The sequence below is a fragment of the Triturus cristatus genome, chromosome 5_2 (assembly GCF_964204655.1).
Source record: "Triturus cristatus chromosome 5_2, aTriCri1.1, whole genome shotgun sequence".
Lineage (NCBI taxonomy): Eukaryota > Metazoa > Chordata > Amphibia > Caudata > Salamandridae > Triturus > Triturus cristatus.
Window position 1 is genome coordinate 50,636,708 of NC_140588.1, and position 14,269 is coordinate 50,650,976.

General features: G+C 44.6%; 1 protein-coding gene across 9 annotated transcripts in view; it reads left to right on the forward strand.

The window, feature by feature from the left end:
* The window catches only part of PTPN3 (protein tyrosine phosphatase non-receptor type 3), a 1,752,022-nt gene that overhangs the window by 1,375,627 nt on the left and 362,126 nt on the right, over nucleotides 1–14,269 (forward strand). For all 9 annotated transcript variants that reach the window (XM_085606835.1, XM_085606836.1, XM_085606837.1 and 6 more), the window contains 2 exons: nucleotides 1,756–1,912; nucleotides 11,562–11,725. In XM_085606835.1, the coding sequence (XP_085462961.1) occupies nucleotides 1,756–1,912; nucleotides 11,562–11,725 (321 nt within the window). The remainder of the gene's footprint in view (nucleotides 1–1,755; nucleotides 1,913–11,561; nucleotides 11,726–14,269) is intronic.

Consider the following 14,269-nt stretch of genomic DNA (forward strand, 5'->3'; position numbering starts at 1 on the left):
GTAAAGGAGAGTGTGAAGGGACTGGTCACCCATGCAACGCCGCTCTACGGCATAGGCTGGGTCCGCTCTGTCCCCATACCACCACTCATTTAAGACAAGTAGATGCGATACAATATAAGAGCAGATGTCGGAGGTTGCCGGCCCCCCACAATACGTAGATAAAAAACATGTCCGAATTGCCACCCTCACCGCTCCCCCATCCCAAAGAAACTGACCTAAGGCAGAGTTTACCTGCCGAAACCATCGCGGGGGAATCGGGTAAGGATGATTTTGTAGTTGATACAGTAGTCGCGGGAGCGACACCATCTTAAAAATGGCTGATCGGCCATAGATGGACAGTGGCATATGGGACCAGGTCTTAATATCCTCATGCACACACTCCCATACAGGTGCAAGATTGCACTCCCAGGCCGTGGTGGAAGAATCGGACAGATACACCCCCAAGTATTTCATGCCCCCATATACCACCTGGACCGACGATGCCCAATTACCGAGTGTGTCCCGACCCCCCAATACCCAGAAGGTGGACTTTCGAGGGTTCATATATAGACCTGACTTTTCCCCAAAGGATCTGCATGATACGCAGCAATCGTCCACATAAAGGGCGATGCGATCAGAGAGCCAGTGTGCCCACTCAAAGACGGACACCTGAGCGTCTATCACACCCAAGGAGCCAGGGGTTCCATTGCTAAAGCAAAAAGGTATGGGGAAAGCGGACACCCCTGCCTGGTGCCCCGCCCAATAGAAAAGCCTGAAGAAACAAAGCCCCCAACACGCACCAATGCCGTCAAGTCCGTGTATAACAGGGTTAGATAGGACAAGAAACGCGGTCCGAGATTCAGCCGCCGCAGGAGCACAAATAAATAGACCCAACTCAGGGAATCGAACGCCCTGTCCATGTTCGCTAACAGAAGCGCTGCCCGTTCCCCCAATCCCTGGACCGTCGCGACCGCCACATGAGCCCGCCTGATATTATGACGGGTTGCACGCTGGGGCATAAATCCAGCCTGGTCAGATGCACGAGTAGAGCGATATGAGGGCGAAAGCGGTTCACCAGTGCCTTAGCTAATATCTTGGCGATATTTAATATTTTTGGAAGTGCGCATGTATAAAGGTGCATGTATATGATGCAAGCCTTTTAAGTAATTAGTGCACTGGGCCAGATTTTCAAAGCTTCCAGGCATGAATAGGCGTGCCTTGTTCCAGGATATTCATTAGTAAGTTAAGAGTAAGTCACGCCTGCTCGGAGAGTAACGAACATTTGGGAATTGAACCCACTATCCTGAAGAATGAAGGTGAGATTACATACTTTATTATAAATTAGGCTTTTCATCTTCTTTGAGTGCGGGGCATTCTGTTGATCTGTTTTCAAGGGTCTGCAATGACAACCTGCTTCTTGTAATGAGTATTTCTGTTTTTTTATTATTAAAAAACCGTGCAGTCGCTTGTGCCGAATGATGGCTTCTTCTGGAATGTGATATTGATTTTCTGGAGCGTCTCAAGGACATCTGATATTGCGCATTCTTATTAACAGCTGGTTGAACCCTTTATTTGATCTTCGTTTCGAAACTCCAAAGCTCATGGATTTGTTTTAGATATGAATCTTGTGATCTAGGTCTTGATAATGGAGAGTGAAAGGAAAAATAGTAACATTGGATTATTTTATGGTTGTAGATGACATTTCTTTGTATCTCGTTTGCCTCTCTCCAAAGGAACTGATTGACTTGTCAATTTTCTTTTACTGGTTGGAAACAGGCTGATACGTGCATCCCGAAGCTTAACGAAGGCGATCAGATTGTGTTGATCAACGGGCGAGATATCTCGGAGCACACCCATGACCAAGTGGTAATGTTTATAAAAGCCAGCCGAGAGTCACACACAAGAGAACTTGCCCTGCTGGTCAGGCGGAAAGGTAATACATTGGATGAGTGAAATGGTGCCTAGCTGCAGGTCTTGAAGTTCCACTTCAGGGCACTCTTTTGTGAGAGTGATCTTGAATAAATTAGACTATAGCGGTGACATACGTCCATTCTTTTTCGCTGGGAATATTTTGAGCAGAATTTACGCAGCTAGTGTGAAGTTCCTTTTAAACTATTTTATAAAAAAATATTTACATCAATTTCTGTCACATGTAATGGACAGACCGCTTTCGAAGCCTTGGTCTCACAGTCAAGATCTTGCTATGGAGGATAAAAAACATTTTAAATGTGGCCTAGTTTTTTAATTTTTATTTTGTGTCCTCCTCTATTTACTATTTTTTAGGAATTGGTTAGCAGTCTAGTGTCAAGTTACTTTTTGTTTACATTATACTTAGAGAGGGCTATGGATCCACCTCTTTAAACCTCGGGCCTTATTTGATCATAGTGTTGCCACACAACCGTTATTTTACTGGCCTAGTTGATATTTTCATGTCGAAAACTGGTTATAAAGACCTTTGTAAATCATCAGAATATGTTTTCTCCTTTAAAATGTAAACTTCAAGCAACAATTACAAGATGGAAAGACATCAAAAGTGTTCTAAAGTAGTATAAACCAGTGCTTCCCAAACGTTTTAGAACCATGACCCAATTTTTAGAACAACAAACTTTCGTGCCCCATCTATCTTTAATTGACATGAGATGGGGCATTTTTGTAATGTTCCTAAAGCATCGTATGGTAGCGCTTTGTCATTTACAGACAGCACATTTTCCATTAAGATGGCCGCAAAATTTACACAGACACACAGTTTTACTGATAAAACTATAAAGCACACAAATGATGATGTGTGGAAATGGGGTTTCTGTGAAAATGAATCATTAGTGAATCACAAAGTGTTTTGATTTGTTTTGATCCTCTGTTTCTACTACACTTAGGATTTTCAAAACGTGGCATCATTTCTGTTCCAAAGTCTGCTATTGGATGGTGGGGTATTTCTGTCTGCCTTCAATGCTGGCCTTGCATTCAAGTGCATGAGGGACTACTTTACAAATATAGACCTTTCTTACGCTCCTCCTTATTTCCTGCCTGTCATACTTCTCCTTTTTCCACAGCTGCCACCTCTTCTTGTTTCTTCCTGCTGCCCATCCCCTACTTCCTCTGTGCTTCTTGCTTTCGCCCCCCACCCTTCTTGTTCTTTCCTCTCAACTGTCCGTTTTCCCAGTGTGCTACTGGTTCCCAATGCCTGCCATCTTGCTCTTTCCTCCCTCCCTTTCCTACTTAGTTCCTGAGCTCTCCTTGTTGTCCCCTCCGCCAAACCTCTCGCTCTTTCCCAAGTTGCTCCCCATTGCCACACACTCCACCCTCTCATTCATTCATTCATTCATTCATTCTTCTTCTTCATTCTTTTGTGTTTCCCTTGTACCCTTTGCCTACCCTCTCATCTTGTTGGCTTCTCATTAGTGCCGCAGGGGCCAGGTATTTCGTTTGTAGGCTCCCTTTCCTTCAATACAAACCTGTTTTTGTTTCTATGCCAAATGAAGATCAATGAGCAAGGGAGCCTTCGTTATTGTCCTGGATTTCTTCCTGTGTTGTAGAAGCTAAAGGACTACAAAAAGCCTCCCGATCTGACTTTTATGTAACATAGAAACAAAAACAGGTCTGTATTGAAGGAAAAGGAGCATACAATGTAATAATTTTTCAGTTTCTTCAATTTGTCTGGCTTTAACTGCTTTTTAGGTCTTGCCTACGCAGCGCGCTTGCGCTGCATAGGAGGACCTTTCGCCGTTGTTCTTCTCTTTTTCGAAGCACATACTGGTGCTTGTGGCGGCATTCACCTTGTGGGAGCGAGTAGGGGCGCGCTAAAAGCATGAGTATGTGCTTCGAAAAAGAGCAGACTGCGCACGCATACACGCACGCACCACTCCCGGGCCAGCAAACACATGATTGCAGTGCCAGCAGTGTTTTTTTCTTTTACTGTGACAAGCACGCGTGTGGCGTGTGCTTTAAAATATCCGCATTGCTTTAAAATATCAGCATTAGTGAATGTGCTTTAAAATATCCGCATTGCTTTAAAATATCAGCTTTAGTTATTCACTCGTGCATGGCTCTCGCTTGCTTTTTTTTTATTACCCATTCACTCTGTGGTTTGCGCACTCTGTCAAATCTTTTTTAATTTTTTTATTCTTCCAAAGGGCAAGGTAACATTAGCTGTGTGCTTCGAAATATCAGCATTAGTTATTCACTCGTGCACTGCTTCTCTGTTACTGTGACTAGCACGCATGTGGCGTGTTCTTTAAGATATCAGCATTACTTATTCACTCATACACGGCTCGCTCTTGCTTCTCTCTCGCCAGCCATCCGTGCTAATCCCAGGCCGCTACCCTGCCTAGCACTGCTCCAAGCCGGCCAAGCCTGTCCGGAGATACCTGAGCGCTGCTCCTCGCGCTACCTGGCATTTACTACAGGAGGATTCAAACCACAACTGGGAAAGCCGCCCATATCATGCACGTGCAAAGGTTCCATCGTCCTGTGTAAACACTAGGCCGCATAATATGGAGAGCAGCCATGTTAGGTGTAGTTAACTAGTGATTTAAAGGTGAGCCCAAGATTCGAAAACTGCTGGGAGCACATCACAGAGCTGCCAGAAAAGACAGGAGAACACCGTTCAAGTTGTGCAGAGATGAAAGGCATACACACGCCTACCAAAAACTCTAATACTGGTGAACGCACAAGAAGCTTTACAAGGTGTGTTTTTTTGTTGACGTTTTATAAAACGCGTACTCGACCCTAAGGTATTAGAGTGCTTTAATTAATTAATGAAATCTAATAACATTACACAAGGGCGGTAGACGGGGCAAGATTAAGCCCAGAATTATGGGATCTTAAGCCGACGCCGAAACTAGAACCCGGTTTCTCAGTTCCAAAGTCACCAGCTCTGGTTATTACGCCACCTTCTTTCCCTATATACTATCCAATATTCTATATATAAATATAAATATTATGCAGTGGTAATTCCATATTAAGCTTACTAAAGCTGTATGCGTTACTTAAACAGGCGCTCCATTTCTCAAGACTGGCAATGTAATCAAGGTCGTCAGCCTAGCTGGTGAAATTGGTTAGTCGGTGTTTTGGCAAACTCCTTATCCAACATGGCCGCTACCGTAACACAAGACCTAAGATTACTACCAAATGCTCTCACTTTGGCAGTTTCATAGCAACAGATCACACCCACTACCGGGTTCGACCGGCACCTGTTAGGTGTCAACAGGATGCAGCGAATGAGAGGCTGGAGATGCCGAGAGTGAGACCCTCGATTCACAAGTACCGCTGCTTATGAATGGTCTCTGCTGCTGCACGCCTTTAGGTCCTGCTGTGCTTCTCTCATTTCTGCTCATCTGATATGTTAACGCTGTTTGTATGTAGCGCGTCGTATATAATTTCCAACGCCCCCTCTGGCACTGTTTGCTGTTCTCGCTTCTGAAGTGTGCTTAGTGCTGCTGGCTGGTATCAGCAATGCTGAATATTTAATGGTTGGATATCAGTTCCTTCCTTAGCTCAGCTGCTCATCCTGAAAAATAATTTAATGACCGAGGAGTTAAGCTCTTGCCTGGTAGATGCATCACTAATGCACCAATTACAATGTGAACACCACCTGGCTAATCGTTTAATTTACTTTGCTTCCAGTGGTATTGAGATGTTCTTTTTGGTAATAAGTCACGTGGGTCTGCAGTCGAATTGTTTCACTTAGAAGCTTGGCCTGTTTGGGGTGTCTGTTATAGGTGCAAAGTCAGTGTGGTTGGTGGCAGTTATCATGCACGTGTACAGCAAGGGTCAAACTTTAGACAAAATCCTAACTTTACTACTACTAAATTCCTTCTGCGAATACCAAAAGTAGTAAGTTTAGGATTTTGTCTTAAGTTAGTTCTGTGAATCGGCCCCCTACAGCCTAAAAGACTTTCCGGCTACTTCGCCATTCAACGAGCGCATCCGGTCCCGGGAGGTCGCCCCAAACCGGGGGCCCCTCCACGTCCGCTCATTGCCCGGGTCTTTAATTTCAGAGACCGGGACATAATTCTGCAGATGGCCAGAGCTACACCTCCACTCAAGATTGATAACTGTGTGGTCACCTTCTTCCCGGATTATACAGCGAAAGTCCAGGCTCAAAGGCGCAGCTTTATGGCAGTTAAAAAAGAACTCAGAAATCGCGAAGTAAAATACGCTATGTTATTCACTGCAACACTGCATGTAGAATCGGAGGGGAAGACGTGGTTCTTCTCCACACCGGAGGAAGCCTGGGACTTGCTGGAGGGGTGGCGCTAAGTTGGGGGCCCGCGCAGAGGGCGAAACGGAGGACCCTGTCCAACCGGCCCCACACGAGGGACGTAACAGGAAGAAGGCGCATCCGGGACAGAGAAGGAAGAGGCGGAGTGGAATAGACTGAAATCCAGCCTGTGACGGACTAAACTTGTGCATGGAGAACTGATCACAGGGGGCAGACAATGAGCGGATTATCTACAAACCAAACTTGATGAAGGGACTGAGACATGGTAACAGCGCAGGGTGTGGACCTTATACTGAGCAACACGAGCAACGCAGGGACGGCGAGGGTGGGAGAGCTGAAAGCCAACACCCAGGTGTACATGGGGGGGGGGGGGAGGCACTCTGCCTAGTTTGGTAGTGGGTAGTTTTAAATCCACTGGCAGGGAGGGGGCGGGAGGGCAGTTTGGGGGGGGGGGGATTGGGGGGTTTGGTTATGTTCAAAGATCACAGGTAGACTAAGTGCATATTTCACGTTGAATCTGAACAGTTACATCAGCGGGGTAATTGACGCCATCTGAGTCGTGTTTGAATTGTGCATCAAAGCGGTACAAAAGGGAGTGGTGATGGACGGAGCATCAGAGCCAATCAAACACTCACACCCAGTCAACAGATCCGGGTTTGATCCATCACTGTTGTTTAGCCCACTCTGCCACCCCAGTTCAGACATGGCCATATGCAAATCAGTCTGACCCTGTGCCTCATGGGAACAGTCCAGCCCGAACTGCCAAGCCATGCCTTCCCTGGACCAGAAACAAGCTTCCTAGGACCGGTTTCTGGCATTTCAGCTGTCTTCAGCTAGGCTTGCTTGAATCCAGTGGCAAAGTGAGCAAGGGACTCATGTCTGAGCATACCCTGCCAACTTATGGCGAACAAAGCGGTACAAAAGGGGATGGTGATGGACGGAGCATCAGAACCAATCAAACACTCACACCCAGTCAACAGATCCGGGTTTGATCCATCACCGTTCTTTAGCCCACTCTGCCACCCCAGGTCAGACATGGCCATATGCAAATCAGTCTGACCCTGTGCCTCATGGGAACAGTCCAGCCCGGACTGCCAAGCCATGCCTTCCATGGACCGGAAACAAGCTTCCTAGGACCGGTTTCTGGCATTTCAGCCGTCTTCAGCTAGGCTTGCTTGAATCCAGTGGCAAAGTGAGCAAGGGACTCACGTCTGAGCATACCCTGCCAACTTATGGCGAACAAAGCGGTACAAAAGGGGGTGGTGATGGACGGAGCATCAGAACCAATCAAACACTCACACCCAGTCAACAGATCCGGGTTTGATCCATCACCGTTCTTTAGCCCACTGTGCCACCCCAGTTCAGACATGGCCATATGCAAATCAGTCTGACCCTGTGCCTCATGGGAACAGTCCAGCCCGAACTGCCAAGCCATGCCTTCCCTGGACCGGAAACAAGCTTCCTAGGACCGGTTTCTGGCATTTCAGCCGTCTTTAGCTAGGCTTGCTTGAATCCAGTGGCAAAGTGAGCAAGGGACTCACGACTGAGCATACCCTGCCAACTTATGGCGAACAAAGCGGTACAAAAGGGGGTGGTGATGGACGGTCAAGGTCAGGGACTGCCAGGCCCCCGTCGTTATGAAGCGTTTCATCGCGGCCAGTGCTACTCGTTTGTGGCCTGTTCCCCAGAGGAATGTTATTACTAATGAGGTCAGATCTCGAAATGTCGTGCTCGGGACCCATATCGGGAGTGTCCCAAATATAAATAGCAGACGCGGTAGCGCCACCACTTTCGGTAGGGCTACTCTCCCTGGCACGGACAGCGGCAATGAGCCCCATAAGTCCATGGAAGAGCAAAGTGCTCTTATCCCCCTGCCTAAATTACCTTCCACCAAGTCTGCAGTCCTGTGGTATATTGTCACCCCTAAGTATTCTAGGTAGATGGGTTCCCATTGTAGAGTGCCTAGTTCCTCCGGAGGGCGTCGATCTGGTGTTGTGGGACATAGCTTAGATTTTTGCCAATTCACCCTCAGTCCCGAATAATGGCAGAATTCTTCTAACATACCTTTGTCCCCCTGTAGGTCCCTTTCTGTGTCCTGGAGAAAAAGGAGTAGGTCATCCGCGTACAGTGCGATGCGGTGGTGGGTTTCTTTTATCGTCAGCCCCATGTAGTCCCGACCTGTCCCGGCGCAGTATGCTAGCAGCACCATGGCCAGGGCGAACAGCAGTGGGGACATTGGGCATCCCTGCCTAGTTCCTCTCTCCACCCTTTGGCTTTGGGGTATAACTTTCCCCGTACGCACTCCGGCTCTTTGGTCTGTACAGTAGCTTCACCCACTCAACAAATCCCTTGCCTAGGCCCATCCTTTTCAGGACTCGGTTTAGGTACTGCCACTCCAGGCTATCAAACGCCTTTTCGATATCTACTGCAAATACTGCAGCATCATCTTTGGAGTAGTCCTCTGCCCCCAATATAGCCATGAGGCATCTGATATTAATGGCAGTGTTCCTATTCGGGATGAACCCCACTTGGTCTACATGTTACAGCTGGGGAATATAAGGCAATAATCTGTTTGCTATTAGTTTGCTCAATATTTTATAATCCATGTGCAGCATTGACAACGGCCTATAAGCTGTTCTGTTGTGGGTTGACTTTCGGGGTTTAAGGATAGGGACTATTAGGACTTTACTAGGGGTGGTCGGTAGCATTTGCAGTTCCCTTGCTCTTTCATACATCGAGACCAGCTTAGGGGCTAGCTCCGTCGCATATGTCAGGTAGAATTTGGCAGGCAACCCGTCCATCCCTGGCGTTTTATTGTGCTCCATATGTTTGATGGCAGCTTTCACCTATTGTAAGGTGATGTCCTTCCCCAAGTCCTCTGCTTCCTCTGACTCTAGTCAGGGCAGTCTCAGTTCTTCTAGATACTCTCCTAATGCCTCGCTGCTGCACCTAGAGGCACTATGATACAATTTGGTGTAGTATCTGGCAAAGATGTCATTGATTCCTTCCTGATTGTATTGCCTGTTCCCATCCTCATCTTCGATTTCCACTATTGGTGACCCCCTGTTATTTGGGTTGGCTAGCCACGCCAGTAAAGACCCTGAATGGTCTCGTTCAGCATGTGTGCGGTCTAGGTTTTTCTTATAGTCAAAACTCCGTAGCCTCTCTGTCTGGCGTGCTACTGTCTTGCGCACTTCTCAGGAGCTCCTCCTGTAATTCTGGGTGTCCCGGTCTTCTCTGTTCCAACTCTCTAAGTTCCCTTTCAGCTGTTAGAACTTCTGTTGTTAGTGTGCGTCTAACCCCTGTTGTCTCAGCTATGGAGCCAGCACTTTCCTCATGCTGAGCCTGACATCCATGCTTTCCCCATGACTCTATAGTAGACAAACCTGAGTTCCCGCCGGTCAGGTATGGCAGTGACCTCATTGCCTGGCAGCTAGTGAATTGCAAGGGGATTGTATAGGGGATTTTTATGACCATAACTGTTTACAGCCCTTCAATCAATTACAGAGAGACTACAATCTACCAGGGAGGGAGTACATGTACTACATGAAAATACACCATTGGGTGACGTAGCCTGAGATAAGAGGACCTGCACCCCGCCAGCTGACGCCTTTTCAGAAATGGCTGCTCACCAGATCTAATGAGTAGCCCTTGGTTTCTGACCTGTACTAATGAAAGAGTTACATGACAACTAATGACTGCCCAGTAGGTATGGTAAAAGGTGTTAGAACGCACGTTTCAGACAAGGAGTGGGGGGACATATTCCACCGCACATGCACGACAGCAGCCAGCCTGTATACAGGAAGGGAAGCCATGATCAAAGTGGCATACTAATGGTACTGCACGGCTGTCCTTGTCCACACTTAGTACCCAAATAAGACCCTGGAGTGCTGGAGAGGATGCGGCTTGACTGGCACTCTCACAAATCACTTATGAAACTGCCCAAAGCAATGCCCATATTGGTCAGCAGTACTCAGCAGCCTCAACACAATATTCCACACCGATATCCCTTCATTTCCAGCTTAAATTCTAGTGGGTCTATCCAATGCACTTACTTACAGCTGCACTCGCCCCAAAGAAGCGAGATGGCCCGGCCCTAGCCTTTGCTAGGTAGGCCATATTAACGTTGTGGGGTATGTTGCATGGCTAAAGGGTCTTAGGAATCTACTGGGTATGGAAAAGATCTCGGCAACAGATGATGGAAAAGAGTCTTCCTTTGTGTAAACATAGGTGCCATGCATCAACTTTCTCAAACAAGAATATAGAAAACTAGTGCCTCAGATATCTAAGGGTGCTTCTCCTCTCCACCATATATACCACTGCATAATCCTGCTCATTGTTACCTGCGAGCGACAGTAGGTACATGGGGCATATGCAACATTCATTGATTTGTTATATTGAACCGGGACACGAAACCATTGGATACCGTGAACATTGGAGAGTGGTGTGGGAGGGACTGTTGAAGTGTGGGGGGGGGGGTTTAAAGCCCCAGTTGGGTATAGGGGTCTTGTTTTCTTTTCTTCTTTCTTATTGAATACACACGACGTTTGTCATGTCCACTGACCTTCTGGATGTAGGTGGTACTCCTATTTATACCAATAATCTGATTTAAACCTAATTAAACTTTTGTGAATAGCTGTTAGCACAAATGCAAATGTTCTTTACAGAGATGCAAGCATTCTTAACCCACAAGGACTTTGACACAGTTTGTGAATAGGTTAGTGAATACTGCCCTACATCATTAGTGTGAAAGAGAGAAATCTAGCCCTCACAAAAATCTCCACTTTTATTTTGTCAACTCCTTGTTGAGCAGGTTTTCTACAAGAGTGACTCTTGACAAAGACGCTAAAACTCACATCTGTGACAGGCCGCTGAGATCATGTGAACACACGTGACTTAATCCATAAGGCAAAGCCCGCTGTGTTATTGCCTATTTGAAGCATGTGTCAGCCTGCCCGTGATGCAGCCAGTGTAGAAACACAACATAAATGCTAAAATGGTGACATCACAGGAAAGTATCTTTAAAAAGAGCAGGCCTAACCAAAATATAATTTGCATTATTTGTCAAAACGTGCTGTTGGTTGAGAGCTACATTGAAAACAAGGACTTTTTTTTATATGTGAGATGTAATCAGTAGAGCAGGTACCTTTTCTCTCACTCTCTCTGTATAAATGTGTATATGTATATACACACACACACACACACACACACACACAGGATGGGAACATTTAAAGACACGATGCATGCATTCATCATACAGCATGAGCAAGAAAAGAGTGATGTTTGCAGCATTCCTTTGCTGTGGCATCATAACTAATTTCATGCAACTGCTTCTATATGTGTCAATCCATCTCTCTTTCAGTTACCAAATCATTTGCTGATTCGAAGTCTGAGGATGAAGCAGACTTACAGCTTTTCTCCAGCTCTATGCTTCCCACATGTCCAGATTACGGGGACACATTAGAGCAAGCAATGGAACAACTTACAAAGGGTCTGGAAAGTGGAGCTGTGCTCATTCAGTTTGAGGTAAGCTCTCCAAAACAAATGGCCATTTTCCTTTTCCAACTTGCTTACCCTGTCCAGTCCAAGTTAAGGCATAGTTCACAAACACCTGCAAGAGAATCAGAGACTTACAGGAATCATGAGAACTTTTTAATGAAACAGAGTTTGGATGAGAGGGATTTTGAACCGTGGGATATTTCAAGTTTCTGCTGCCTTAGTTGCAATTGCAAATACAATAACACGTTTAAATTATAGATTACGAAAGCTATGGCTAGGAAAAATGGCTTTGTAATCTGAGTTGGTCCTAAATGTTTAATTGCTGACACTGACACAGAATACACTCCTCTGGAAAGACTGGAAAGAGTACACTGACAATATATTGATGTTCTTTAATATCTATGTTCCTTTAATTGAGTTTAATTGGTTGGAGAACTTGAGATCCTATTCTCAGTAGAGAAACCTGGACTGAAGCTATCCTATTTCTATGTGGACAAGATCCGAAGATGTTTTTTGCTGTCCTTAGAGTTTTACATTTGCTATTTTATATTTAGCTTCAGTGCCTTTTTAAATTACATTTAAAGGAAACAATACAATTAGCTTAGTCATATTAACAACACAATTTTTTCTGGTTATAAAATTTGATAATTGTAGGCAACCAGTTGTAAAATTCTAACCTGTAAATGATTCCGCAAGAAGGGATTTTCTTTTATAAAATTCATAATTGTTGGCAGCAGTCACATAAAAATAACTCATCCAGGTTTGACCAGTTCCAGATATCTTGGACCAATCTTTCAATTTGTTGTTTGGTCTATAGTGTCATAGGTCACAGCAATATTGAGGACGAGCAGGGCAGGTTGATGGCCTTTAAGTGAGGTGAGGAGCACTTTCCTAATTTTAGTAGATGTAAAGTCCTTTTCTTTATTGAGTTGGAACCCTGATTTAAGGTCATAAAGTTGCGGATTTTGTTGAACATAAACTTGTAGTTGATTTGGAGTGATTCAAGATTTGGCTCGGATAGGGGAGATTGGATTGGAAAGAGGTTGGCAGTTGGCGAGTTCAAGTAAATCTTGTTTTTTAATCTTCCATAGCCCTATGATTGTGTTATTCAAATGGCCTGGGGCTATGCAAGCCCTAACAAAATAGTTTATCATATTGGTCGTAACCAGGCAGGATTATAAATGTAGTTTGAACCCTTTGATCTTTGAAGCTAAACTGATCCTCTCCTATTCTGTAACAAGTCTGAAGAAGTTGGGGGATGCTTAAAGCATGCTAGAAAAGGTGAGTGAGGGTGATGTTTGGAAATTACTTGATTGTATTACACATCTTTATTATTGTATGATGCAGAGAACATCAGCAAGTCCTTACAGTGGTGTGGGCTTTCACAAGTGGTCTTTTTTATTGCTTCTAGGTTCATAATTCCATAGTCAATATTGAAAATGTCCTTTGATTTGGGAAGTGGTTAATGTGTTTGGCGAGTTGGAAGGTGTTTGTTGTGTTTGTCGAGCTGGGCTTTTTATTATGTCACGTGCATTTGAAGAGCACAGTCCCAAAATGTGTGTGATCTGAAAAACATTCAGATTCTAGTCACCCTTTAATGTTCTGTGATTCTTGTAAACTGTAGTCAAAGTGGTCTGTTGATATTGTGTTTGCTTGTGCTTAATATTGTTTAAAGGTGAGTGCTAGTGATTAGTGTTGGAATTGATTGGCTAGTGGCCACTTAGAATCTATTAAATCTAGGGTTAGCATTATGTGCATTTGATGGACTGTTTGCTTCATACTGCTGGGGTGCACGATTTTCCATTGTTTGTCTTGAGGTGCTGTTAAGTTTGAAGACCTCTTTGCAGAGTATGTAGATTAGATGCAATGTTGTGACGCTTTGAAGGATTTGATTGGTATGGATACATTTTGCAGTACGCCATGGCTTAGCCATGTTAAATCTTGGCTTCTTAGGCTAATCATTGAGGTATTCTGGGATAGTTCAGAACGTATTGATGCTCAATCAAGCTCTAAAGGACATTTTTTAGGAATATGTCAAACAAAAAACTTAGCGCAGAACAGATGAGTGGAGGTTTAATTAATAATTTTCTACTCAATGAAATTACTCTTAAATGTGAGCATTTTATGGATGAAATAATGCATCATAAGACTAAGCATTGAAAACTGAGTGTTACCCTGCTTTTCTCACAATATCAGCATCAGAAGAACACTTTCGAATTTTTTGCCCTGTTTATAGCTTACCTAGGAAGAAATATGTTATCCCTCTATGTTAGAGATCTGGCTTGAGGCATTTCTAGCATGCGTTGAGGATTTCTAAGCATGCCACTTTGTAACTGGTTGTATTTGGTCTATTTAAGTTTCTTCTGTGTGCATGGTCACTGCGTATGCGTATAAAATTATTTTGAATGATACATTGAATTTTATATCTATATTATGTATTTTGCATAATGTTCAGTGGCTAAATGGACTGTTACAAAAATGTTAAAATGTTGTAATATTTGATTATGCATTATAATACAATTATCAGAGGTTATTTGTGTTTGTGTAATTTGAATGTATGCTTAATGGGAA